The sequence below is a fragment of the Labrus mixtus genome, chromosome 15, assembly GCF_963584025.1.
Source record: "Labrus mixtus chromosome 15, fLabMix1.1, whole genome shotgun sequence".
In the NCBI taxonomy this organism is placed as follows: Eukaryota; Metazoa; Chordata; class Actinopteri; order Labriformes; family Labridae; genus Labrus; species Labrus mixtus.
In genome coordinates this window covers 26,629,154-26,656,923 of record NC_083626.1, presented here as the reverse complement: position 1 = coordinate 26,656,923, position 27,770 = coordinate 26,629,154, and the positions used below count along the sequence as shown (strand labels likewise).

The 27,770-nt window shown below is 43.5% G+C and overlaps 2 protein-coding genes across 3 annotated transcripts in view; one reads left to right on the top strand and one right to left on the bottom strand.

Moving 5' to 3' along the window:
• Positions 1–6,840, top strand: part of lima1a (LIM domain and actin binding 1a) — a 33,208-nt gene extending 26,368 nt beyond the window's left edge. For both annotated transcript variants that reach the window (XM_061058181.1, XM_061058182.1), the window contains exons 6-11: positions 605–699; positions 2,460–2,525; positions 2,721–2,772; positions 3,155–3,222; positions 3,317–3,450; positions 5,069–6,840. In XM_061058181.1, coding sequence (XP_060914164.1) covers positions 605–699; positions 2,460–2,525; positions 2,721–2,772; positions 3,155–3,222; positions 3,317–3,450; positions 5,069–6,074 — 1,421 coding nt within the window. In that variant the 3' untranslated portion in view covers positions 6,075–6,840. The remainder of the gene's footprint in view (positions 1–604; positions 700–2,459; positions 2,526–2,720; positions 2,773–3,154; positions 3,223–3,316; positions 3,451–5,068) is intronic.
• Positions 6,841–7,646: 806 nt separating this feature from the next.
• The window catches only part of spryd3 (SPRY domain containing 3), a 59,788-nt gene continuing 39,664 nt past the window's right edge, over positions 7,647–27,770 (bottom strand). Inside the window, exons 8-11 of the mRNA XM_061058179.1 lie at positions 26,107–26,164; positions 16,450–16,569; positions 15,634–15,782; positions 7,647–11,083 (exon numbers count right to left, since the gene is read on the bottom strand). Coding sequence (XP_060914162.1) covers positions 10,949–11,083; positions 15,634–15,782; positions 16,450–16,569; positions 26,107–26,164 — 462 coding nt within the window. The 3' untranslated portion in view covers positions 7,647–10,948. The remainder of the gene's footprint in view (positions 11,084–15,633; positions 15,783–16,449; positions 16,570–26,106; positions 26,165–27,770) is intronic.

Below are 27,770 nucleotides of genomic sequence, written 5' to 3'. Positions count from 1 at the left end.
TCATAAATCCTGTGAATCTTTCACCATGAGATATTTGATCTTCAGCTTCTTTAAACTACTCAAAAGAGCAGGTGTTGTTCTTGTCACTATTGTTCTCCGGGACGTTTCAATCGGCCGCAAACATGCCGCGGCCTCTTCCTCGGGATGGATTACATCCTTCCCAGAAGTGAAGTCTCTGAGCGGTGAGGACGCAGGCGGCCGCCGAGCCGCTGTGATCAGCAGACAGGAAGAGACGAACGCTTGTTTTCCCTCCAACACTGCACACGACTCCCTGACCTCGTGTTCCTGTTCCTCAGCCTGCATGACTAACCGGCACATTCTGCACTCGACATGAACCGGGAAGATTTGGGGGGGGGGGGGGGCAGGGCAGGAAAGTTGCCATCAGGAAGAATTGCCTCGTAAAGGAGATTCCTCCAAACTTTCCCAAAAACTAAAACTCTTTGTTTTCTGATTTTTGCAAATTTGTTTCAGCTGGTAAAAAAAAAACCCAGAACAAGCTACCGAGTGATGATCTGTGATGGAGGTTTAGCTCTAACAGTTTGATGCATGGTGGATTTCCCCCTCATCTCCTCTGCTTTGCTTTGTGTCTCTCTGTGGAAACCAGATGGAAGTCTTGCTGAGTCCACTCCTCTCCGGGACAGGATGGCTCTCTACCAGGCCGCCATCTCCAAACAGGATGTCACTCCCACCTCCGTCAATGTGAGTGAACCTGTCAATCATCCTCTGAAACAAATCTTCAGTCCAGTTGTAACCTGATGAAAAATGCTCTGGACGTCTAGTTGAGTTAAAATCTGACTTTAAACAAATGTATAGTAAATCCCCCAGAAACAGGACTGGATTAGGTTTGCCGTATTTGAAACAGCGTTTTCTCTAAATTCACGTTTTTAGCTTGTTTTCTTTTTGTTTTTTTACCTGACGTAACTTTTTGTATTTTCTTCATTAGGATGAAGGTTGAGTTTACAGATCTGCCGTCAGTGTCTAAACTCTGGTGTTTGTACTGAGCGCTGTAAGGAAACCTCCAATAAACGTGGTTAGCATCACTCTAGCCAATCAGCAGCCGGTCACGCACGGCACTCCGACCTCTGACTTCTCCTCTCTCCTTCACGTCAAGAGGAACTCAAAGTTAATCGTGAATGATTTAAAAACTAGCCTCCCTGATTGAGGCTGACTCATCCTTCCTCAGCAGGTGATCCGGATTTCACCGTGCCGCTATTTTTAGAGACTCGTTAAAGAGTCCTTTTCCCTGGAGAAGTGCGGCCATGACTCTGAGTGGGCGGAGCTTGAGGGGGCGTGTTTGTTTGGAAGTAGAGTTCAAATATCAACAACATAACTTTATTTAAAAACTCTTTCTTCATCACTCTTTGGCTTCAGGAGGGACAGCGCCTTTAGCTTAGCTTAGCGTTAGCTGCCTCTAATGTGAGCTCAGCTGATCTGTGGCTGGTTGGATCATTTGGCTCCGTTTAAACAATGAACCTTAAAGGAATCCTCACCTTACATACCGTACACTAACCTGACCCTGTAGAGGTCTAAATGAGGCCGTTTCACAGGCAGTAGGTGTGTCCTGGTGTCTCCTGTAAGGACCTGAGCTAAAGGTCTAAAGGGGGCATCAGGTGCTGAACAAGACTTACAAACACAAAGGAAGCAGTCAGCTAGACCCCAAAACATTTCAAAATAAAAGCATGATCTTATGGAAAATGTTGGTGAATTTGCTTGCACAGCTAAAACACGAGACTTGATTTAAGTTTGAAGTGAAGACTTGAGCAGCTAAATCTGATTTGACCGACATGAAACTCTAAACGTCAACGTTTGCATCCACAACATGACTGCTGGCATCGACTGTGTGTTTTTGTTTTCAAAGTGGCTTTGGAGAGTTTTTGAGGTTCAACCAAGAGAAGAAGAAAAACGTGATCCTGCATCACAAACTGAAGCTGTAGTTTTTGTTCCCGTGTGCTCTTTCATCAGGCGGGGAGGAGGTTTAACAAATCACATTATTGAGTTGCATCACAGGAATTAAGAATCCCCGGGGAACAAGGGGACTAAAAAAATCTGATTAGTCAGAATCAAACTGTGGAGGCAGGAATAGATCCTGATTTTTAATCTGTTGCTTGTGAGTCCTCGGACATTTTAGTTTCTCACCTCCCAAACAGTTTAAGGTACTTTTGATTTCTGATGTTTCACCTCTCCCCTCCACCTGTTGGTACCCGTGTTTCCTGAGGTTTCTGGGACATTAAACACACCACTTCTCCGCCTTGTTCCTATAAATGCGAGCGGACTTTGTTGCCCTGTAGTCAAATCACTCAAACTGACTCTGGACTGGAGATGGCCAAGAGGCAAAAAAAAACCTGCAGCTAAGACAGTCAAAGAATGAGCAGTGAAAGAAGGTGAAGGTCATTTATGGAGGTCGAGTGTTTTGGTGTTTTATCACTGACCTTGTCTCTTTTTTTTTTTCGGCCTCTCAGAACGATCAGCTGGACGGATTCTGTGGGAAGCAGAAGGAGAACGTTCCTCCGTGCTCTCTGGACCTGGTGAGGATGTTAAATGATTAAAATCTGAAGGCAGTGAAAGTGAAAGTTTATGGGATTTAAGTGATGGATAACTTTTGACGCATGGATAATTTCTAAAGCCGTCATCGTCACGCCTTTTTTGACATTTTGTGATTTATAATAAAAAGAAAACAGGACCGGTTCATGTTCTCTTACATCCTGGTTTTCTTATTCCAGAGTCTGGATTCAGAACCGAACAGCAGGAAAGTTTTCACAGCAGAGAGCAACGGTAAGTTTCTTAAATCTTATTTTGACTGCAGAAGAAGTGATTTCTTTGGCAATATAACTTTCATTGAAGTGAATGAACGAGGAAGACAATTAAAAGTGCTTTAAGTCATTTAAAATAGAAAATGATGGACGGAGAGAGCAGCCAATGAGATACTTAAGAAATGCAGAAATCTACATGTGTGTATTTCTAATCATCAGGTATCCTCTACATGAAGTACATTTTATGAACTGTTTGACTTTTCCTCTCTTAAAGCAGGAAGTCATGTTCACTTCCTCTCAAACTTTATTCACTGTCAGTCTGGACTCTGAGCATTTACCTCCATCTAGTGGTCAGAAGTCGTCACTACAGTTTTCTCACACTCCTCATTTTTGTGCTTCAACAGGCTCTGCTACCAGCACCCCTACATCGTCCAATCAGAGGGACTCCTCTCAGGCCAAGACGACCCCCAAAGTGAGTCCTCGCATGAAACCCCTGAACGCACCACAAAGACACACGTTCGTCTGACGAGTTGAAATTCATTTTAATTTTCTGTGTTTGTGTTCAGAGCTTCCGTCCGCCGGCGAGGGAGACGTGCGTGTCCTGTCAGAAAACGGTTTATCCTCTGGAGAGGCTGGTGGCCAATCAGCACGTTTACCACTCCTCCTGTTTCCGCTGCTCGCACTGCAACAACAAACTCAGGTGAGGACCGCACACGCATGATGATGATCGCTCGAGGAAGGATTGTGGTTTTATTTTTTCAAGCACTTATTGTTCACATATTTTGTTCACTGAGAACGCAGCAGGACACAGAAATTCATCCAAAGTCAAAAATGTAACCAAACATTTCACACCGACTGAGCTCTAATACCTGAACACAGAATATCTTTGGAAAATAATATCATGCTAATTTCATCAATCAAGCACCCTAGCAATGCTCTTGATAGCTATCAAAGCTGCAACATTAGCACTTCAGGGGGTGCTGGGGGGGCTGATGGTGGGTATGTGCAGAGGCTGTGGTTCTTGAAGTTGGCGGTCTGGGTTCAGGGTCTTGGCTGTAGCTCCTTTCCCAAATGTTCCCTCTCTCTCTGTGATTCCTGACTCTGTCCACTTTCCTGTCACTCTCTAATAACGACATGAAAAAATGCAACATTACCACTTTATCACACCACGACGATCCTCAGAGAAGTTGTAGACTTCTTTAAATGAAAACAAACAAACTCAAAGTGTTTCTCATCTTACACAAACATCTGCTCTCTCACAAGTCACACAGACCACATATTCAGACTTACAATAAAAAAAAACATTTAGTTGCCATTTCCCCAAATGGATCTCAGCTCAGCGCTGCCCTCTAGTGTCACTTTTCACAAAGTGGAGCCACTCGACCTCAAAGCAACAGGTGATTCAGCACCTTTGCAGCTGAAAAAGCAGCTACAGTTTAAAATGGGAATCAGTCTGTGTACACAAGCAAGGACACTGAAATTAAGTTTCTCTTTGAAGAGTGTTAGGAATACGATGTCTGTAGCAGGGTATACCAGTTCAAGGAGTGATTTCCAACCCAATGGTTTGTCTGTTAGATCAGGGGTTTAGACCATGGACCCCTTTCAGGTGAGACATTTTTCCAACGACCCCCTCATAATCGTAACTTTGATAAGTATATATTAATACTAATGTGTTAATTTACTATGCAGTACCGGCACTTTCCAATGATAGAATTAAGCTACAGTTATACTTTCCAAGTAATTCATTTTATTAACTTTGAGAAAATGAACATCGCAAGATTTACATCTTATTTCTTATAGAAATGTTGTCATGTATTCTAAAACTGACTTTCAGTTAGTGATTAAACTTTAAATTATTTTCTCCTTATTCAAATCACTGGCAGGAAGCTCTGAACAAACCACAGAATGTATTTAACAGTGTTTCAAAACACACATTAAGCCCTATCAAAGAAGAGTTCGATTTAAATATTTACTCATATTCTTGTCTAACAATTCACAAATATTCCGCAGATCCCCAAGCTATGGTTTGCGGACCCCTGGGGGACCCCACTTTGAGAATCACTGTGTTAGATAAAGGAGCGCAGACGCAGAGTTCCAGTCCAGTCTTTTATTTTCTATAGTTTCCACCGGTTTATAACTCAAAGTGTTCAAACTAAAGAAGAGATGAGACGTCGTCACGCTGCAGCCGGCTCCAAAAGACGACAAAGCAAACAGATAAATGTCAAAAATCAGAAACATGAGAACTTTAAAGTAGCTAATAAGCTGTGTGTGTTGTGTTATCACAGCTGTTCTGATTTGAGTCTCTTGTTTGTTCTCAGTTTGGTGAACTACGCCTCTCTGCACAACAACGTGTACTGTAAACCGCACTTCTGCCAGCTCTTCAAGGCCAAAGGAAACTACGACGAGGGCTTCGGACACCGACCCCACAAAGAGCTGTGGGAGAGCAAGGGGGACGGCGTGGAGACCTCCCCTCAGTCCAACCCTCAGGCCAAGGTGAAGACCCCCGTGTCCGACCTGGAGAGCCCGAGCGTGGAGGACTCCCCGCTCGCCAAAGTCAACGTGCTGATGGCCACGATGGAGGCTCTGGGTCAGGGGTCGGCGGAGAAGAGCGAGAGACCTCCTGAGGCTCGCAGGCTCAAGATCTCCTGGCCTCCTCGAGCGGAGCAGGACGAGGCGCCCAAGTCCGCAGACGGGGGGGGCTCTGCTACCAAAACCGTCCGCCCGAAGTGGCCCCCGGAGGACGAGTCCCCCTCCCCCCCCTCGGAGCAGAGCAGAGAGACCCCCTGCCTCCGCCGCACCTCCTCCCTGAAGGAGCGCAGTAAGCCCTTCACGATGGCGGGACAGGCCGCTCCTGCAGAGGCCAGGAAACCGAGCCCGCCTCCTCCCGAGGACCCCCGCCAGCTCAGTCCTGAACCGACCTCCATGGAGCTGCAGCACCAGTCCTCCGACAGCCAGACCCCGACCGAGGACGAGTGCGCCGACGTGCTCGCCAGCTCAGGAGACGAGGAGCAGGAGGAGGGCGAGATGAAGAGTGAAGTGAGTCCTGACACTCCTGAGGAGCAGCCGGTGGAGGAGGAGGAGATGGAGGAAGACGGAGGCGACCTGGAGGAAGAGATGGCTCCTCTGAAAGGTCAGGAGACGCCCACAGACATCTCCTCTCCTGAAGTGGAGGTGGAGGCGAGTCGATCCTCTCAGGACGTTGGCTTCTGGGACAGCGAGGAGGTGGAGGACAAAGAGGAGGAGCAGCAGGAGGTGCTGACGGTGGAGGAGATGATCAAACGGAACCGATACTACGAGGAGGACGATGAGGAGGAGGATGTATGAACTGACTAAAACATAAAACAACAGCCGCCCGCCATCGACTATTTAGACGACTTCACGCCATTCCTTCTTTTTTTTTTTAGATGTTTTCTTCTTCTCTTCTTTAAAAAAAGAGTTGCTGCCGCGACTCGTCTGGACTCTACTTGTGCCTCTTTCAACACTTTCTTAAAACCTTCGACGCCATTCCTACAGGATCGTTTTTACAGGATCGTTGGAGAACGTGTAGCTTGTTTTTAAATGTACAATATTTAAAATAATGTCCTGATGTTGTGATCAATATTTTTTAGAACAGAAAAAGCCTGTTAGCTTAAAAACACAGAGGAGCAGTTTTTATTTTTTTGTAATTTTCTATCGTCATTGAATGCCTCCTAATCTGAACTGACACTTTGGAGAAGCCGTAACCGCGGTGATATCGTAAACCAAAAGATGGGATCGTAACAGCTCGTGTAGCTCTTGTCACTGAATGGCCTTTAATGGAGAATCTGAAAATTAAAGAAGACGTGTGAAAAGGCCTCTCTGTAAAATAAAATAAGCCCAGCACTTTGAACTTTTTCCATTCATCATCATAATAATGGGTTAGGTTAGTTTTTGTCTGTCACTTTTCTTTACAGCTGCCATTCTGTATGTACATGTCACACTTCAAAAAACAAACTTCCATTTTACAAGAGTTCTAAACTGGATCTGAATGTTGTACTGTTGTTTTTAAACCATGGGACCAAATATCCTAGATTGCTACTGTTTAAATAAACTGTTGTATACAAAAAAAAAATTGTCTGAGTGGCTAATCCTGTTTCAATGTTGATGTTCTGTTCACTTTAAAGAACGCTTTTATAACTCTTTAAGGTCACATATTATGCTAAGTAATTACACTTTTTCTAACTCTAATATGTGTCTCTAGTCTGTCTACAAACCCCCCAATGATAAGAAAAGTCCATCCTCTCCGTCTTCTCCCTGCTCCTCTTTTCAGAAAATGTGTGCTCAAACAGGCCGTTTGGAGATTTTTCCTTCATGACATCACAAAGGGCAGTAGCCCCTCCCCCAGGTGGGTGACACTCCCACAGCTAGGTGTTTGTTCTGCCCTCTGAGTCTGCCTTCTCACCGTAAACAATAGGACATGGAGCGAGAAAGCACCGAGTACACCCGAGCCCTTCCAGAGAGGGGGCGTGGTCAGACACAGCTCATTTACATATTTAAAGGTACAGACACAGAAACAGCCTGTTCTGAGCAGGGCTGAAATAGAGGGGTTTATAGGCATGATCAAATACAGGATCAGAGTGGAAAAGTAGGCTAATAAGTGACCTTTAAGTAAAGATTTCCATCTTAGTCACACCGAAAAGATGTGATGTGAAAAGAGCAGGTTAAAGACCTTACTCTAGGTTATCTACAAAGACTCAACATTCATCCATTGAGCACAAAGCATCTTTTAGCAAAGTTGGAGTGGAGAGGAAAAAACCAGAAACCTTGAGCAGGACCAGACTCACGTTGGTCTGCTGAGACTGTTGGGTTTTAAAAGTGGGATAGAGACAGAGTTACAACAATGATTAACCATGTGAAATAACAGAATCCACCACTCTGTTACATTACTTGGACTTTTTATTGATGGTCATACATGGACTGAACAAGGCCATTATAGTGCAAGTCAACGAGGTGAGCAAAATATTACAGGAGTCAATTCAGAGATGCTACAAAATAAAAGTTAACCCACATTTAGCTCTAATGAGGTTAAAACTGATTTTCTTTTGTAAACTGAAACGTTTGTAAACGTCTGAGTTACCTTGAACATAAGTGACTTTGATACCCTGAACTTCGACGTGGCTCAAACGTCCACATCAGTGTCTCGTTAACATCTTTGCTCTGTCTAGCTTTTTAAGTTGTTTTTTTTTACATGTCAGGCTGTAACGACCCGTGTTTAAGTCTCGGTCCGGCCCTGCAGGAGAAGAAAATAAACCACACTGATTAACGTATTTGACACGTCCTGTAGACCGGCTAACAGCGTTATTATTAATGGCTCCTAAATAAAATGCAAGACGACAGCTTTAAAGGAACATTCGGTCTCCAGCAGATATGTGATTAAAGAGTTAACCCTGTGTCGTTTTTTTTAAGCCTGTTCTTCGACCATGAATGCTTTGATCCTCGTGTGTGAACGATGGTCCGACAGAAACCTGCTGAGATGAACGTTCAGAGGAATGTGTACAGTTGACTTTATGTAACAGGGCTGCGGATGTTTTTAAATACAAATGTAGGAGAGAAGAGGTTAATTAACCGACACGATGATAACAGCTTAATTAATAACGTTGATGACGTTACCTTTAAACAGAAAGGAAACTAAATCATCACTCAGAGAATATATTGTGTGGAAACCAGCTCCCACTGACACAATAACACAAACAGTATTTCTCATTCACCTGCAGATTGTTTGAGCTCCTGGAGACTGTATCACAAAGACTAGTCTGGTTCTGTTTGGATCCCCGGGTTTCACTGAGATCAACGCTGACCGGAGGATCGTAACCCGATACACGACTGCGACTTTTTATTATGAATTCATCAGCTGATTATTTTCCTCTCTAACATATGATTGTTCGACTTTTATAATATCTGGAGAAAAGTATGAAAAGCGGTCAAAATTACTAGTATTCCAATCTCTATAACCAGCGTACTCCTCGGCCATTTTTCAGTCATTTAAGTCCTAAATGACGCTCTTATTCCCAGTGATCTGATTGGCCAGGTGTCAGGCCGCCAGCCGAGGCAAGCCAATAGAAGGACTTAGGGCGCAATCTGTACCATGCCTCTGCACGCTACACCCTCAAAGTCCAGTTAGTGTGAGTGCTCAGATCCGGGCTCAAGCACGGTACACTTCCTTGGTCCTGGCACTGATGGAAGACGTGAGCTACGGCAGCTCAAGCACAGGTACACAACGTGGAAACAAAGTGTAATCGATCCCCGCCTTCCATTATGGAGAAATGTTCTGACTGTATCCGACTAAAATGACTTAAAAATAAGCCACAAAGTCAGTAAAGTTTCTGTCATGTTCTCTGTGTTGTTCTCCGATGCTGACTCAACCTTGTGTCCCTTTTTTTAAATTTTTTTTGGAAACCGTCTGTCTTGTAAACTGAGCATTTAGCACTAAATGATCACGTACCGTAAAGCCATGCATGTGTTGTATTAAGATGTTATGCACAAGAGGTAACCATGCTCAGGCCCGGTTAGTCCTGGAGCAGTGTGAGTGCAGGCCAGCGGGGGAAATGAGGAGGCTAAGCACGGTACGGGACAAACTGGGCCGAGTGTGAGTGCGCTCAAACTAATGTGTCTTTGTGATACAGACCCCTGATGACGCTGCAGACACTCATCAATGAAGTTATATATTTTTTAAACATGCATCTCACACTGTAACCGAACATCATGAAAGAAACAAAACATCCAGCAGTTACTTCAACATTACATATGGCATCACAGAGAGGAAACCATCCTCTTGATTATAAAAGCAGAAAGTTAATTTCAGTTTTTTTCAAGTCTTGTGGCTTTTAAGAATCTTTTAAACTACCAGCAAAATATTGTTTTTTTTTGGAGGAGAAAGGAAAACTAGGATGGGAGATGATCCTTCATATCCAGGAGGGGGATATGCACAGGGTGTAAAACTTTGACATAAAAGAAGAACAAAAATATTTAAACAGTAAAACTGATGTATGGTATAATGCAGCCCAAATCAATGTCTCTGCGACTGATCCTTCTGTGTGAGGTTTGTACTGTTATGTGTTACTTCTACCGGTTTACATTGAAATCTGTGGTTGTTTTGAATGGCTCATGAAGTAGAGGTTCTATTGGACTGCATACTACATATATCTGATGTGTTTATCTCTCACTTTCACATGACACTCGAGTTCTCAAAGTGCAAAAAACAAAACACATTCCCTGAACTTTTAGACCAACAAGATACATCTGAACGTTTATTCAGTTTGATTGTAGAAAATATACCTGAAGCGTTTTTTATCTATAGTCTGGCTCCAACAGGAAACTATAAAACACTCAGGAATCTGTTCACCGTTTGATTCTTCTCAGTGATAACATTTTACACACGAGAGGTTAAGAATCCTCTTTAGTAAACTGGAGCCTGGATGCGTTTATGAAAAAACGAAACAGACCCACTGTTCACTTCCAGCGAACTCCAGGAGAGCAGCGAGAGAGGTGGGGCAACAGCAGGTCCCTGATCGCTCACAGGAGGGCAGCCTCACCCAGAGAGAGAGAGAGAGAGAGATAGAGAGAGAGAGAGAGAGAGAGAGAGTGAGAGCGAGAGAGAGAGAGAGAGAGAGCGAGCGAGAGCGAGAGCGAGAGCGAGAGAGAGAGAGAGAGAGAGAGAGAGAGAGAGAGAGGGTGTATTCCCTGAAACAAAAAACCACCAGCGAGCTCTGACTCGGCACAACTCCTGGCCTCGCTCTGCTTTGCTTGGGGTGGTGACAAATGAAATAAACAAAAGTGTGCCAGACCTCATGAGAGGGATTAAACAGCTCAGTGTGCATGCACAGGGAGGTTACGAGGATGAGAGCGGTGCACATTGCATAGAATTAACCGTTAAATATCCTCCAGAAGTTTTCTTTTTTTTTAAAATCTGAGTAGCATCTGCAAGACAAACTTCTGCAACCAACGCTCTCTGCAGGGATCCTTTTTTTTCTCTGCTACATCGCGACCAGGAGGACGCTCTGATCCGCTTGTGTTTCTGTTAAATTCAAAAGTCTTATAAATTAAAGCCGAGGCAGTGTCGGAGGAAGACGTGCATGTGTGCGGCTGAACTGAGTGGCGAGTGTTAGCAGCATGCTAGGCTACCGTGGGCAGAGCAGCCAGCTGTTTTGCAGGGCGTCACGAGTCCGCTCAGCGCTCCGAGCTCATCCACTGAGGGGGTGCAGGTCCACCTTGACCTTCTCTCCGCTGCTCAGCATCCCCACGGTCGGGTAGAGGCCACCCGGAGGAACAGCCATCTCTCTGCGTCCCATCAGCTTCCCGTTCCTGGTGAAGAACACCTGCAGAACCAGAGGGGGGCGACAGTGAGTTTAAGGCGTTACCCAAAGACTCTGTGTTAAGGTGGACGGCGCAACAGCTGCCGAGGATTGAAGCCAAAAGATTAAAAGCTCCCCCCTGCTGACTGGCTGCAATATAGGTCATAAACCCCGCCTCCTCCACGTCGACTGATGTGTCATGTCACGTTTAATCCAAGAGGTCAAAGTTTTGCACATATAAAATATATTTCTTTTTTTCCATCAACTCACTCATTTCACTCCCTTTTTAATAGATTAATGTCTGTTTCATTTAGCTGATAGAGGGTTAACATTCTCAGTCTTTCTATTGTATGTATGTGTCTAAGTGTGTGTGTATGAATACGTGTATAGGTTACTGTATATGTGTTTATATTTAATTTTGTTTTGAAATTGTGTAATTCGATTTGCTTAGTTGATTTATTTGTCTCTTAAGAGGTGAGGTCCCTTGTATAAGCCTGTTGGCTTCTTGACCTTTTATGTTTTTGTTAATCCTATTTTGATTTATTCTTATATGTGTGTTAATAAATAAATAAAAAAATAAAAAAATATGTCAAACTATAAAGTTAAAATACACGTCAAATACATTTTTGTCAAACCCAGATTCTGTTGCGGCAGCTTTTATCAAGATGATGTTTGTCCATGTGTTCATTTAAATTCATTACATAGTTTTTTTTAAATTAGTCATCTGATGCAAAAAAGAGAGGATGTGATGTCATGATTGACAGCTCTGGTTACAAGTGAGGCTCCATGCAGCGGTCTGAACTGAATTAGCAGAGTAGAGGAGGATCAGGTGAGTAGGAAACATAAACACTAACACAAGAGGCATTAGACGACACCCAGTCTGTTCTGCAGTGGACCGTCACCACCTGATGTTTGTTAAACGTGTGTTAAAGTTAGCAGAAGTGGCGTCCATTCCAGAGTTAAAGAAGCCAGTCGGCTCCTTTCTGCGCTCCAAATTATGTCAGCGGGTCAATATGTCAGTGACATTCACTGGGGGAGATTTTGACCTCACTTTTGTACGACGGAAGGAGATGGAGAAGTGCTGTCCATATAATCATACAGTTAAAGATCTTACCTGATGGAGCACAGGAACAATTAGAAGAAAAGTCTTTAAACTAAAGACTTATAGGAACTTGATTCATGAGAAGGAGAAACAGGAATTGTTGTAGTTAGGAAATACTGTTAAAGCAACAGGTGATCGAGTAACGTCTGCCTTCTTACGGGGGGAAAACACTCAATGTTTACAGTACATGTCTCTACTAAACCAGCGAGTGATCAGATGTTATCCAGCCTGTCCTCAGACGAACATCAACAGGCTTTTCAATGCTAATACCAGGGCTTCTCTCCAAGTCTGAGAGCAAACACCGACACACTCAAAACAACAAGTGAAGTACCGAGGAGTGTGTGCCTCCGATAAATCAGGCTGAGTCACAAATCAAACATTTACCGTACCACCCACTCGAGAAAAAAAAGAAAGGCTTAACCGCTATTCAATTACAGATGAAGGGCGAGTGTGACCCCCCCAACACGTGCAGCCGTGCCCACAGAGACCTCGGTGAAGTCGAGCAGCAATGCATTCAGACTAATTTGTCCTGCTGAGTAAATATTGACAAATCGCAGGATTACGACTTCGGCCTGTTCTATTCTCACCCACTTGGGTTTCATTGTTGCGTGTGCTCGCACCCGCTCGGTGACCCCCCGGCCACCCCCCCCGTTGCACAACATTGTGGGCAAATTATTCCAGCGGCTACGAGTCAGGACAAAGTGCACCGCCGCAGTAATTAAAAACGATCACAAACAAACAACAGAACATTCAGCGGTTTGATGATCAGAGTGTGAAGTTACTGCCCGGATTGATAAAGTTTCAATTAAAATATATAATATGTGTAAGTTTGTAGCTAAGAGATCTCCAAAAGAGGAAAAAAATAATAATAATTTAAGTGAATTCTTCTTGAAAGCTGTCTCTATTCTGGGAGACTGTTGAGTAATTCCTGCTATAGAAATAATAATTCATAAATCTGGATATTTGAGAACATCAACATGTTTCAGCTGGTTTTTTAAGAGTCTATTAGGAATGGAAAAAAAACCTGCCGACACACTAATACACTTTGATTTGGGCCCTGAGGGATTCTGGGTATAAAATAAGGTCATATTTGAACCGAATGGATTACGGTAAATTGGTGTGAAATGATATACTTTAACAAGAAGTTATTGGAAGGATCTTATGGAATAAAAATGGAATAAAAAAAAAACAACATACCTACTCTCGACCACATGAAGTAATGATTCCCTCGTTTGCTGAGCAGGGGTGTGTCCAGACTTTTTGGACTGGGGTGGCCCAACTGGGGCTCTGACTTATGAAGGGGTGGCCTGAAGAGCATTGAGTTAGCCCTTCTGTCTGCACTAATCACATCGACTTTTAAGTAACAAGATAAAGGAAACATGTATCCTCTAAGCTTCTTCAACTACTGAAAAATAATGTGTATTGGGGGGCGGCTGTGGCTCAGTTGGTAGAGGCAATCGGAAGGTCGAGGGTTCAATCCCGAGCTCCTGCAGCAACATGTCTGATGTGTCCTTGGGCAAGACACTTAACCCCAAATTGCTCCCTCAGCTTTGTTGGCGGTGTATGAATGGGATTAGTAACTTCTGATGGACTCTTTACCATCAGTGTGTGAATGTGTAGGTGTGACCTTCAGCGTCAAAGTGCTTTGAGTAGTCAGAAGACTAGAAAATAAATATACAAGCTCAAGTCCATTTAACATTTACCATATCCAAAGTCTCGATTTAAAGTATTTAAAAAATTGCAAACAAACTTCTGCACATTGGAAACAATGAGCTTCCTGTTGCAACACAACCTGAATAGTGGATTTCAACACAACACTGATTTCAACACTGGCAAGGAAAATAGCCAATAATAGTCAAGGATTTTGGGATGGCCAGTAAGATTTCAAGGGGGGGCACATGCCAACCCCCTGCTGAGGCAGCCAAACAAGCGCTAACTCGATTTCAACGTTGGAATTTGGTGGAAAAGGGGGAGGATTTGGGTCGGCGGGTCAAAGACCTCTTTTTAACCGTTATTTAACCGGCTACAGCACGGCTATAACATCAGCGTGTCAGAAACACCATTTGTAGTTAACTTGTTGATTTAAGTATTTAAAGGGCGACGGAAATGATGACGGAGAACTGCAGCTACAATCATCAAGTGGATGCTAAAGAGATCACGTTTCCATGACAACACCGTTCTGCAGTGGTGGGTGACATCCTGTCTACGCAAAGTCGTTGTTTCTAGTTCTAATTTGTTCTAAAAAATGTGATTTCTTTGTCTTTTCATAGACGTCTTTCAAACGTCTCTTCAACAGAAAGGACGACAAAAAGCTAATTTTGTAACCAGATTTGTAACTGTAAGTTGCACTCAGTCAGCGGTTCGAGTTACATGAATGAACACAAGCAGCTTCTGATCGACTGGATTCATTTGGTTCATCTGTGAAGATGATGTTTATCCAGACGATTATTTGTGCTTAGGGAACTCTGCACAGTGTCATGAGGAAACAGATTCAGAGATGTCCATGTGTGGCTGAGGGGCTACATGAGGGGCTACATGAGGGGCTTCATGAGGGGCTACATGAGGGGCTTCATGAGGGGCTTCATGAGGGGCTTCATGAGGGGCTACACGAGGGGCTTCATGCTTTGAATTAGAGCCGCGAGTAATCAAGTAGTCAAGCCAACATTAACGGCCAACATGGTCTATATCCAATTCATTATTGAAGGCATTTTCAAATGTCAATTTTATGACGGCGAAAACCCCACTACTCCAGGGTTTTAAATGTGATTAAAGGAGGGGGTGGGGGGGGTGGGGGGGGTGGGGTACTGTTGCTGTATGTGCTGCTGTGATAAAAACGTCATGTAAACTCAGATACATCATCAGTAAACATATCGTCCTTCCGAAGTCGGTTTCACCTGTTCGTCTTTACCAGGGTCCACACAGAGTTCATTTTCACCTTGGGGGGGGGGGGGGGAGTAGCAGAGAGAACTCCCATGATTCCCCGCCAGCCTCAACGTCATCTTTTTGTTATTGTTTTGATTGAGAGAATCCCCCTGGTGGTGGATTTTACATACAGTGTGTTTAAGGTAAGAGAAAACAGACCTACATAAAGAACATGATACAGAAACAAACATCCTTTCAGTATGGTGAGGTTTTTAAAAAATATATATGTTTTCAATAAACTACCACACAGAGTTTCCTACAGTTGGAGCACGCAGTTAAACATAAATAATCACAGTCGATCATTGGAAAGCTAAAATCTGCATCGTGATTAATTTGATTAATTGTGCAGCACTAACCTGTAAACATTAGTGTGCATAACATGCTGGTCTGCATGAGCAGCATGCATATCAACATTGAGTTGTACAACAGTTAATAAATGAACATGAAAGAGTAAGTAGTTTGACATTTGTCTTGAGTGTAATGGATCTAAAACATGTCACATTCACACACATGTTGTGATGATTACCCCAGCTGTGTGTGTGTTCCTCACCGTGACCTTCTTGCCCCCCTGTCCCTGATCTGCTTCTTCTCCATCTTCCTCTTCCTCCTCCTCTTCATCCTCCTCGTCGTCGTTGAGGTACAGAACGTTCTGGACGCCTGCGCGGCCTTGTCGGATCTCCAGCCAGTCCTCCATGTCACCTGAGGACAAACCGGGCACGCAGCGTGTTAGAGCAGACCGCTGGGCTGCAGGTTGTGCTCACTGATTAAACACCAGGACAGGAAACAGAGAGAGTGCACACAGAGTGAGACGGCAAAAACATGTTGATTAATGCTACAACCTGAGATGTTTAGAGTTGTTAGTGAGCCCCTAAAACAATACTGTAATATTCTGCCTGTAAACTAGAATACTGCAGCACCTCCAAATAGTTCACAGCTTTATAAATGTAAGATAAGATAAGATAAGATAAGATAAGATATACTTTATTCATGCCAGCAGGGAAATTTAGGTGTTCCAGCAGCCAGCATACATACAAACACACAACACAACACATATATACATACATATCCCACCCATACAAAAAAACATGAGCCCATAATACAGTTTCATATATGATATATGCAGCTCAGGCTAAATCACCTGAGAGCAGGAAAGCTCTCTGTAAAGACTTGGAAGGAGAGGGGAGTTTCTCTGCAGGGGAATCATCGCTTGAATCCAGCTTCATTCCCACGCAGAACACAAAGTACTCAGTTAAGACCGAATGTTGCCTCCGCTAAACCACGATAAGCAGGTCTAAGAGCGAAACCTCCCACCGACACACCAACCGCATTAAGTGAGTGACATCAGGGTAACTGTGGGCCCCCTCACCTTCTCCGTCCAGGATGTAGTCCCGTGGGAACATGATGCCGCAGCCCATGATGTCCCCTTTAAAGCACCGGGGGCCAAACGCGTCCCCGACCCCGCTGCCGTGGAAGATCTTACCGTCATCTGTGAGAGAGAGAGAGAGAGAGAGAGAGAGAGAGAGAGAGAGAGAGAGAGAGAGAGAGAGAGAGAGAGAGAGAGAGAGAGAGAGAGAGAGAGAGACATTTGTTGTAGTTAGCATATCAGGTAATATAAAGGCCAATACTGAAAGATCTCTTATAAGCTTATATTTGACCTCTTTCTATGTATCAGACTGGATCTGGCTCACAGTAGTTTTTGCTGCAGGTCAGAGGTGGATGAATATATAAACAAAAACGATTGGACACCTTCAGCTCTTCAGCACAACAATCCAATTTCCTCTTCTAAGCTAGCTTTTTTGCAATTTAAGTTAGTGCACACAGGAGGGGAGAGGAACATGTTTTAGATGTTTAAAAGTCAACTTTCAGTATCTTTCTAGGATTTGAGAAGTCTTTAAAATCCATCTGGATACGCATTTTACACCTTTTTTTAGCGGCTTCTGTTGCTAAACGTGGTTGACTAGTCATGCACTCCATCATGTCTTTAAATGTGTTTACCAAAGCATGCAGCTACGGGTGTGCGCTACGACGCAGTGCTAACACTCAGGACATCCTGACATTCCAGGCAGATGATGATGTGTAAAGGGCGAATGCAGCGCTAGTAAAAAAACACACTTACAACAACACAACAACAACCAAAGGAAATCATCAAAACAACACATACTACAGTTGCGAGAGACAACAATAGAAAAAAAAAAAAGAGGGTGGGGGGGGAGAGAATCAACATTGCAGAGGTAGCCTGCAGACGAGCTCTCGTCAAGCGAAGCGGCGTGGCTGCTGCTGGTAAATATTTATGGAGTTGTCATGGGACCCGTCCCCGGCTCAGGATACTGTTTAAACAATCTGTATCTGAGCACCGGGAGGGAGATGGAGACACTGTATCATTACGGCTCCCATGCGGGCCCTTGTCACAACACCACACACTCTGCAAACAGTGGAGCCACGCCGGCACAGAGTCACTAAAAATAGAAGAGAAAGGCTTTGGAGAGTGAAAAGGACGGGAAGTGGAGGTGAGCTCAGGGGTGTGGAAGTCCACGTTTGGGCATGAGGATGGAGGCGGGATCACGGGGGACAGAAGCCGTAAGAGAAGCCTCGAAGGCAGGAGGGGACGTTCGCTGCAGTAACCGGAGTTATTGTCAAATTTATCCGTTTTTTTTACACTGATGTTTTTATCTAATGACGAACAATTTTGCACTAAATCAAAGTGTAAAATCTGTTAATATCCTTAAATGAGTCTGTAGAGGCTGTCCGCCATAACAACATGTGATTTTAAACAGAAAATAAAATCTTTGTTTTGTGTTTACAAGTGTTGTTTCTTCAGTGTTCTTGATACTTAATGAGATTAGTGATGGAACAATTGGTAGATCAAAGATAGAGAAGAATTTTGATGTGAGTCAAAAAAGAACATTTGATCCATTTATGGGACACCAATGTGAGGATTTGAGGCTTTTCGATCTGTTTCACATCTCCGTAGAGATTAGACTAATCATTAGCCTAAAAAAAGTACATTCAGCCGAGGGCTGTGGAAACATGTGATGGGACGTTGGTGTAAATATTTGGGCTGGCAGGGGCAGGATGTGGGTGTTACATCTTCTCGACACACCAGCAGTCAGCAGTTCTCAAAGAAGAATTTGACTACTATCCCACAGAATCTGTAAAAGTCCCTGAAACGGGGAGGCATAGGGATCAGGGATTTCTATACTCTCGAGAAGATGCAGGGACGATAAAGGTCTGTCGTTATATTTCTGAGAAAGCAATGTCGCTGTCCAATACATGTGGTACATTATGTCATACAAGCCTCACGCCTCACCGCCTCTTTCACTTGGTGAACGCTGACATGTTACACGACCGGCAGTAGCTCAGTCTGTAGGGGTTTTGGTTGGGAACAGGAGGGTCGCTGGTTCAAGTCCCGGTGCGGACCAAATCTGGTAGCTGGAGAGGTGCCAGTTCACTTCCTGAGCAATGCCGTGGGGCCCCTTGAGCACTGACCCCCCCACCAGTGACATCTCTTCATGTTTACAGGATCATGTATGTGTAGCATGTTCACAGACAGCATGTAAAAATGTAATTTAATAAAGTATATCTTCTATTTCATATTGTAACCTCAAGAGGACGCTTCTGCTCAGCTTCTGGTTAAAGTTTTTCCATTGACTCCCATCAAAAAAAGAGATGTTTGACAATGTTAACAGGATATCTGGATTTGCAAACAAGGTCAACAGACTCATTGAAGCTTTATGTCTGCAAAACTTTCCTGCATTCAGCAATATATTTAGTGCATGCATAGTCCTGAAGTACAACCTGAAGCTAGATTTTTGATGTTGTTGCCGTTTGCACAAGGCGAGCATTTCTTATTGCACTAAAAATGTGTCATCTTTCAGTTTAGTTTAGCCGCTGTGTTTATTGGAAAACAAAAAACCAGAAGGTTTTTTGTTTAGGAAGGTGACAATAGACGCAGCAGAGGCTCAGTTTAGTGTGTTTAATGCATGACAAGGACACTGAACAGATTCATTTAATAAATTGTTAAGCATGACTTTATTAGTATTTTCTTTGGCAGAAAGTTAGCAAACATCTAGCGCAGTAAGCACATTAGAACTACCTTTAGTAGATGTGTAAATGTATCTGTGTTCAAGCTCTAACAATGAAGTGTTTTTGTTGCTTTTTCTCAAATGTGCTTCTGTTGTTATAACGCTGGAAATCGAGATTCAGGAAGCAGACAAGACTTGGAGCAAAGCTGTAGCGGAAAAAAGTTCTAATTTGTTTTGGAGACTGCGGAGTTTAAAATTAGCATGGAAGTGTTGACCGAGGTTTGGCTGTGCTGCTGGCGAGTGTGTGGCGCAGAGGTCTGGTGATGGTGTTAATGCAAAAGTCAAGATCATAAAGTGAGGCCGCCGTCAGCAAAGCTAACAATGGCGGCTACTGTGACCGCCACCAGGTGCTGGGTCTTAGAGGGATGAGGCGGCAACAGGAAGCTGAAAAGTGGAGCTTTAGTTTGGGGTTTGGATCCGGGCCCGCAGCAGGAAGAGGGACGGCTCCACGGCTACGAGGAACCTGACTGAGCTCTGAGACCAGCTGGGAAGAAGAAAACAGGCTTTCTGGTAACATGAGAGTTTGTCTGGAAAAGACCGGGCTTCCCTGCCCAGGGAACAATGACTTCACAGACTCCTAAAACAAGGAAATTAAAACTAAATATTTATACTCCTTCCATGATTTCACACACGTGTTTCCAAGAATTTACTATGAATTCCATTAAGCAGCTGCCATGTGAGTTTCTATAAATCTAAAACAATCTTTTTTTCGACCTGCCACAGAAGGATCCAGTGTGAGGAGCGATTAAGCTGCGGTGACAACTCTGAGGTTATTAAGAGCGGTTGCTAAGGTTACGATCCTCTACATCGATTTGTGTTATGAGAATATTCAACCAATACTGAAAAATTGTGCAGTTTGGATCTCAGCCGTTACAAAACATGTGACTGAAGCAAGAAACTGAACTAAACAAACACGTTTAAAAAGCGCTTCACAGACTTTTTGATACAAGTTTTCTTTCCAGGCACACATTCACGACCCACTGATAATGGCTCCACGACCCCATACTGGGTCCCGACCCACCAGTTGAGAACCACTGATCTAAACTTAAAGGATAGCTGAGGAGAGTAAGTAAACAAATGGAGGACAATGTTGGGTAGAGTCGCATCAAAAGGCTGACCAAGTGAATAAATTAAACATTAATCTGCAGTTTGGTCAGTGATGAAAATATTCTCTTCTAGTCGTCATCGGAGACATCAACGCTCAAATCAGATAGCATTAAAATTCTCTTATCAGAATCTCTTTCGTCATCCATTTTTGTCCCATTAGGTAAGACGGTAATCGAATCCCCCGACACAACATGTTGTGTGTGTTGAACATGTTTTTGAAGAACCTGAGCTGGGATCAGATTAGACCCTGTCACTGATAACCAGAACTTAGACTGAGGCCTATTATCTCGGGTCGATGGATGGTGCGGGTGTTGAGTCATTGCACGTGCGAGTCACTGATGGGGGGGGGGGGGATTGGAGGGGTGACAGGGTTAATGATGCTTGCTGAGGAACACTCACTGGTTGGATGGCTGGTTGCTCCTGATAGGACCCACAGGGGCCTAGCGGGGCCCCGCCAGTGCCCCATGGCCCATTAACTTGCGGAGCCGGGGCCGAGCCAACACACAGGATGGCGGTCGCACTGGGACGCCTCCCAACACAAACACTCGCGGTAACACCAGCGCCGGGCCAAAGAACTCTCAAACTATACAAGCTATACAAAGGAGCAGCGATACGGTTGGCAGCCGTCTATGTATATAACTGGAATAAAATCACAACGTCTTAAAGTTTATAACACACATAACATGTGATCCAGGTCATCATGGTGCCCAATACAACGCACCATAAATCAGGGTGATAGAAACAGAGCTCAATGTGCATATGTAGTAGACATAAGAAAATGTTGTTGCATTGGACCATTATGTAATTTATGTCTTTGCCTCCGGGCTGTGAAATCCAAATCTACAGCCACTGTTTTCTTTGAAGCTAATGAACAAAAAACCTTACCAACACCTAGAGTGCACTGGAGAACAGCTTAATAAAAACTATAACAATGAGATCAGCAGTCTATATGAAGCTTATACCCGCCAAGAATATCCTGGCAGACTTTCCTCCCCGCTAAGATACCGAGGTCGAACACAAAGATTGACCATAAAAGTTCATAAACAGACCCACAATGTGACACAAAACCCAGCAGTCTTGGCTCAGTCACTGAGCACCAAAAACCGAGGTAGCACAGCTGAGGTCAGTCCTTCTTTAAGCAATTTCTGCTGTGGTTATCTGACCCAAGGTATATAATACTGTGTATACATTAATTTTCTGTCTCGATGCCAAAGATTGCTGCATGAAATTCTTGAGGTTCCTGAGCTGCTCGGGTGAAAAATCTGCGTGAAGGATTGAGGGGGGGAGACGTGAAGAAGAGGCCCACGACTGTTGATTTTCAAGTAGCTGGATCAGAGCCGGCACCTTAACCCAAGCATGCGGAAGTCAGACCTCATGTGCTCAGCGTGGAAAACCACATACATCATTTTAGTCTCTAACAAATAAGATTAATGGGAGCTGTGCTGGGGCGTGCACATTTCTGTGGTGTCGGACGCTCAGCGGCCAAAACCAGGCGGACCGCAGCGCAAGACCTCTGGGACTGGCACGGTGAGCCCCTGTGAATGACTGGCCCCGTCCGTCACTCAGCAGTGAGGAATCATCCACCGGGGCCCGGCAGGACGTACAGCGTCAACTGTTATTATTATCTAAGTATCTTAAGTATAAAAGGAATCCGTGAAGGTTTATGGGGGGATCAGAAGTAAAAACATCATCTGGAAACATGAATGGAATGTGCAGAGTGAACAAGAAAAATGTGTTTGGATAGAATCGAAAGTCAGCAGGAAGAGAGTTCATAAACCTTCATCTAAAAATAAAATCAAAACATGTTTTATCATGGAAAAAAAACCCAACGAAAGACGGCGACATCTGTGGCGCATTAAAGCCTCAGCGTGTGAGAACAGCTTAGATCAGTCACTCCAGGAAGTTACCGTCTTGTGATTCAGCAAATTCACACAAATTCCTCCGATCCCCAAAAGTTTTCTGCAAATCTTGTGATTTTTAACAAATCTCCGCAAATTTTTGGTGCATTACACCCAACTTGTACATTGGCAAATTCACTTCTTAGATATTCAAAGCATTGATCCCCATTAGGTGTGCAGGGTTGTGTGAACCTTGCAGAGCGTGGTTCACTGTGTATCAGATCTGACCTTGAACTGCAGCCCAGTACAAAAAGGTCTTCATGTGATTATTTATCCAATTTGAAAACCGTTAGCCGTCCACTTAGCCACTTCCTGGTGCCTCGTTTTGAGTCAATTGACAAATCCCAGGCTCTTTTCCAAAATGTCCACCAACCAGCCTCATTAAAATGTAAGGCAGCGCTGCTCCAAAGAGTGTTTGTTCAATCATTCGTCTCCTATGTATACAATCTGTACAATGTACAGTTGTATAGCATTGAAATGTGGAAGTGAAGTGCACAATTAGTTTTTCAAGGTAATATTGTAAAGTTTCATTCAATTTTTTTGGCTTCTCCACACGATAATGGATCAGTTGGCTCAACCAATGGATGACTTTAATTGGAGCCTTTCTCCCAGTCAGTGTCAGCTGTCGTTTAATGCGTCAAAACAAACAAACAATTCTCAAAACATCTCAACTTGCATTGCAGATTTTTCATAAAAGCTGCTGTGAATTCGAGGCATTGTGAGGCTGCAACAATCGCAGAAAAAGCCTAAAAGCTAAACCCTGAAGGGATGTGAACGCGTCAACAATGTGACCCTCCAGACCAAAATAAAACTTCCTACTGTTAGCTTGAACGATGTAATAACCACCTACCTCACTGCCGCCTGTCTCATATCATGGAGCAGCGTTTGATAGCTAATCTCTTAGCGCTGATAGCGAGGGGGGCCTGCACAGGGAGCTTTTGTAGATGCCTGTATGGATAATGTTCACAGGCCCTGTCGTCACAAACAAACTTGTGAGTGGGTGGATTCATCGGAAGATAAAGATATCTAAACTCTGTTTTTGTGTCTTGTGTTTTTTTGGTTCACCGCTTAAAGAGATAAGCAAATTCCCACGAAAAAAAAAAACGAGAGAGAAAGAAGCCAGGGAGATACGATCCTTCTCCTCTTTCTGATGCTGTCACTAGTCTGTTTCATCTCTTGGTAATCCTCCTTGATCTCTGTTTGTGCCAGGCACCTTAACATCCTGCAGAGACGGTGCCCTGTGATGTTTCTATCTAAGAGGCAGCAGCAGAGATGCTCTGGAAGGAAGTAGATCAGATTTATTTATTTCATTCAGGGGGAAATTCCAAACTTGCCAAGCAAATAAACACTCAATCTTTTATTCTGAGAACTTGGAAAGTAGGAATGTAAGATATGTTTCCATTTTCCAAGAACCGTTTTGAGAGCCCAACGAGCTGCGATTGCTGATAATAGCAGGAATCAAATTAAAGGTAAAGCTTTGCTGTACCTTGAGGGCGTTTTGCTGGCAAGGTTTGGGGTCAATTTGTTCCTTTGGAGGGAAAGGATCTCAACAACTTAATACGATGATCACTTTATCCTGTTGTGAAACATTTCCATCCTGATGGGAGTGATCGCTCCAGGACGACAATGCCCAAGTTTTGTGGCATGTAGAGTCCACAGGATGGTTTGAAGAGCATGAAAATGGTACCAATCACACCCTACAGTCTGACATTCATAGCCACCCAATGTCACCGGATCTCAATCACCTCTAGTTGATTTTGGACAGCGCTCTCAACCACCATCATCTAGACTCTTAATAAGGGCGCGGTCACACTGGCCATCCGTACCGTGCCCGAGCACGCTTCAACTCTGAGTTGGACACACTTCATGCACGAGCATGATAACATAAAGCATGCTTGTGCTGTATTACGACGTTACGTACAAGAGGTAATCATGCTTAAGCACGGATAGTCCTGTGTAGTGTGACCGCGGGCCGCGCAGGCCAGCGTAGGCATGGCGCAGCAGGGGGCCAATCGTGCTTGAGTACGGCACGGTACAGATGGCCAGTGTGACCGCGCCCTAAGAGATTATAGTCGGGGCGAATTGTGTTCATCCCTCCAGTAAAGTTTAGAAACTTTAGAATTGAACACTCCAGTAACACACTTAATGTTGAATACGTCAACAGTCTGTATATTCAGATGTGTGTCTAAATGCAAACACAGAGGGAGGTGTTACAGGGGGGGGACACAGCTCATGGACCAGTGGTGGAAGTTTTTTTAATAAGTGGAGTGATAACTCAAATCTCAGTAAAACCAAGAACATGTGTTCAGATTTTAAAAGGAAGTCAAAACCACCAATCCAAACTGAAATGAAGGGACAGACTGTTGAACAGGTTCAGTGTTACATGGACCTGGGTTATTGTAATTGAAAACAGGCTGACAGTAAGTGAAAACACAGAAGCAGTTTGTAAGAAAGCACAGTAACGTCTTTAGTTTCTACGTAAGCTTGACTGGTTTGGTGTGTGCAGGAAACTAATCACACTTTTCTACAACTCCATGCTGGAGTCTGTCCTTACCTTATGGCTTTATCACCTGGTTTTGGTAATCTATCAATAGGAGACAAAAATAGTTTGTAACATATCACAAACTTACCAATAAGATCATCGTGTTTAAATCACCTGATCTGTCTTTCACCTTGAGTAACAGAGCTGCAGCTTAGGCTTCAGATCTTACACTGTCCCCTACAGTACATCCTCTGTTTGGTGGGTTTGAGCTGCTGCCCTCAGGGAGAAGATACAGATTACTAAAAGCAAAGTCTTACAGGTTGGAACATTATCTTATAGCTCCGGCCATCAAGCTACTGAACTCTAGGATGACCCTGATGACTGATTTTTGGTTTGAAAGATATTTTCATGTACGCTTTTATATATTCTCAGTTTCCCATTTCTTGACGTAGGCTCAACTCTAGTCTTTATGTATTGCATGTTTTGTTGATGTTTTTAATGTCTGATTCTTTGTGCCTGTGATTTCTATGTTTCTTGTTTTAATGTGGCTGCAAAACCAATAAAGTCAAAGTTGAAGTCTAACACTTAAAATGGTTAAATTTTCATTACCCACATTGCACAAGATCTGCATATAACACAACACAAATGAAGCAGATGAAGATAAGAGCACACATTGCACACCCAAAACCAGTCCAGGAAACTGGATCGAGGGGTCATAAACGAGAAATGTGCAGGCCGAACTCGAGAGTTACTTTTGGAGCCAATTGGCATTTATTTGATAGGAAGGCAGAGGAGAGACAGAAAACATTGAAAGGAGAAAATGGGGGATGACATGCAGGAAAGGGCTGAGGTCAGATGTGAACCCATGGTCGCCATGGATTATAGCCTTATAGGTATTCGCTTTTAACCACTGAGCTAAACTATCGCCCCTGACTGCATGCTTCATGCTATCACTGCACTTCATGAGTTAAATATTCTCCTAGCTTTAACTCCTGAGGAGTTGGATAGTTAGTTACCACCACTGGACCATTGGAACCTACCAAACTACTGTAGCTATTCTCTCTGAAGCTTCAAGTCCCACAGGTTTACTTTGAATCTGGGAAATCTGCCTTTAGTTTTTATGCTCAAACATTTTGGACAAATTTGCAAAACACTCTCAAAACTGACTCTCTCATTTCTCTTGAAACCACTTCACCACGGTGTGCAACTGTTTTCACTGGGAATCATCTTTGCTTGGTTTTTGTTTTAAATGTGTCTCAGCATTTATTGTAAAAGACCTCAATGATTTTTGAGGATTAGAAAAAAGATTTGAACAAATAAATAGATCAAAAAGATCATTAAATAGGTAAAGTAAAATTAATAGATTCACTTAAATAAGTAAGCCCAGAAGAAAACGCCAACCAAAACGTACAGGAAGTGAGAGAAAGTTAGAACAGGGGGACTTGAATTCTCACCAGCATGGTACGCCACCGACCCCCGGCTCCATCCTGGATGTCTGTTCCTGGGGTAGTCCTGCAAAGACACGAACAGATACACAGATGAAAAATAAATATATTTTAAAGACATGGATTCGACTAATTTCAATGACTGCTATGGAAGCACCACAAAATGAACACCACAATGATCATACCAAGCTTATAGAAAGCCTTCAGAATGCTACAACCAAACATCTCAGAGAGAATCACATATCCAAACCAGAAGTAGAATCAAAACAATGTAACATAAACAAAGTCTGAATAGAAAATCCTCTAAGAAATACATGACTTAAGAAATCCATGGTAAAGACAATGTCCGTATCCATGGTAACAAAGGGGAACCCGCCCAGGGTCACAGTACTTCTCTTTAATGTATTTTTGACAACATGGAGCTCTATGGCACGCTAGGATTATATGGAGATATTAATGGCGGAGTCCGCCCAGTAGGAGACCGAGACAAGACCGAATCAAAATGATTTCAATTCCGAGACGAGACCTTCAAGAGGTGGTCTCGGGACCCGTCTTGGCTTTCGAGTACTACAACACTGATGAGGAGAAAACCAGCACTTGTAAGGCTTGACTCAATCAGCTTTGAATAATAAAGTAAAAATCCAGCAGCAGGTTTACAGAGTTTCCCAGTGCAGCTTTAAAGCATGTTACTGTATTTTCTTTACCAGTGTTGTCATTTCACTGAGTGTGTTTTGGATATCTGTCGGTATCTGCTGCTTCCCTCAGAGGTGGAGATGTGTTTTCTCTCTCTCCATCTGTCTGCATGTACAGTATGTGAGCCTTTCCCCTTCACTTACCATGCCAACAGAAATAACTAGTGGGCCAACTTCAGGATAAGATCAGAGTATGACTCAGAGTTAATTACCAGAGATCCTATCTGTCTTCTAGCTGCACCTCTACTACTGTAGAAACACACTAATGTACAAGAGACGACGACAGAGGAGGTAATGATATTATTCTCCTCTATTATCTCTCAAAGGGCTGAGTACATCTTCTAAATAAGTTCTTGTTCACAATCTTCTGCAATTTATTTCAGTTATTATTTACCAGGCGTGTAGCAGTGTCCACTTCATCATAACCACACATGTTTTGTTTAAAACAAGATCAAGTAAGCAAATTTACACCCGCTGTTACAAGGTGGACTTCCTTCCTCTGCCTGTAAGAGTGTGGCTGATGTAACATAAGCTAAACAGTAATCCAGCTGTGACAAATTAAACAAGGCGTAATTATTGGATAAACCATTTTGGTTAACAAAAAACAAACAAAATAATGACCGAGAGGTTGTTCAAGTGAGAAAAATGTCCAATCCGCAAAACTTGTCAGTAAAGTTGCAGCGAGGGATTGAACACTGGAATTTACTGCGACATTTATAGGTTATAAACTGTGAACCTGAGAAACTGTTCAGGGTGCATCTGTAGCATTATCAGGTGAGAGAGGATCCAAAAAATGTCTCCCCCAAGTCATTCTTAAGATGACCAGGAAGGCATCCAAAGACAAGGAAATCGGGCAGCTTTTAGAAAGTAGTAACACTCAAGGGAAACAGTCACAGTCACAGTGACGACTGATCCAAAGACTGAAGAGCCAACACGTTACTCAAGAAAAACAAATCAGTGCTGAAGTGGTGACTAAAAGAA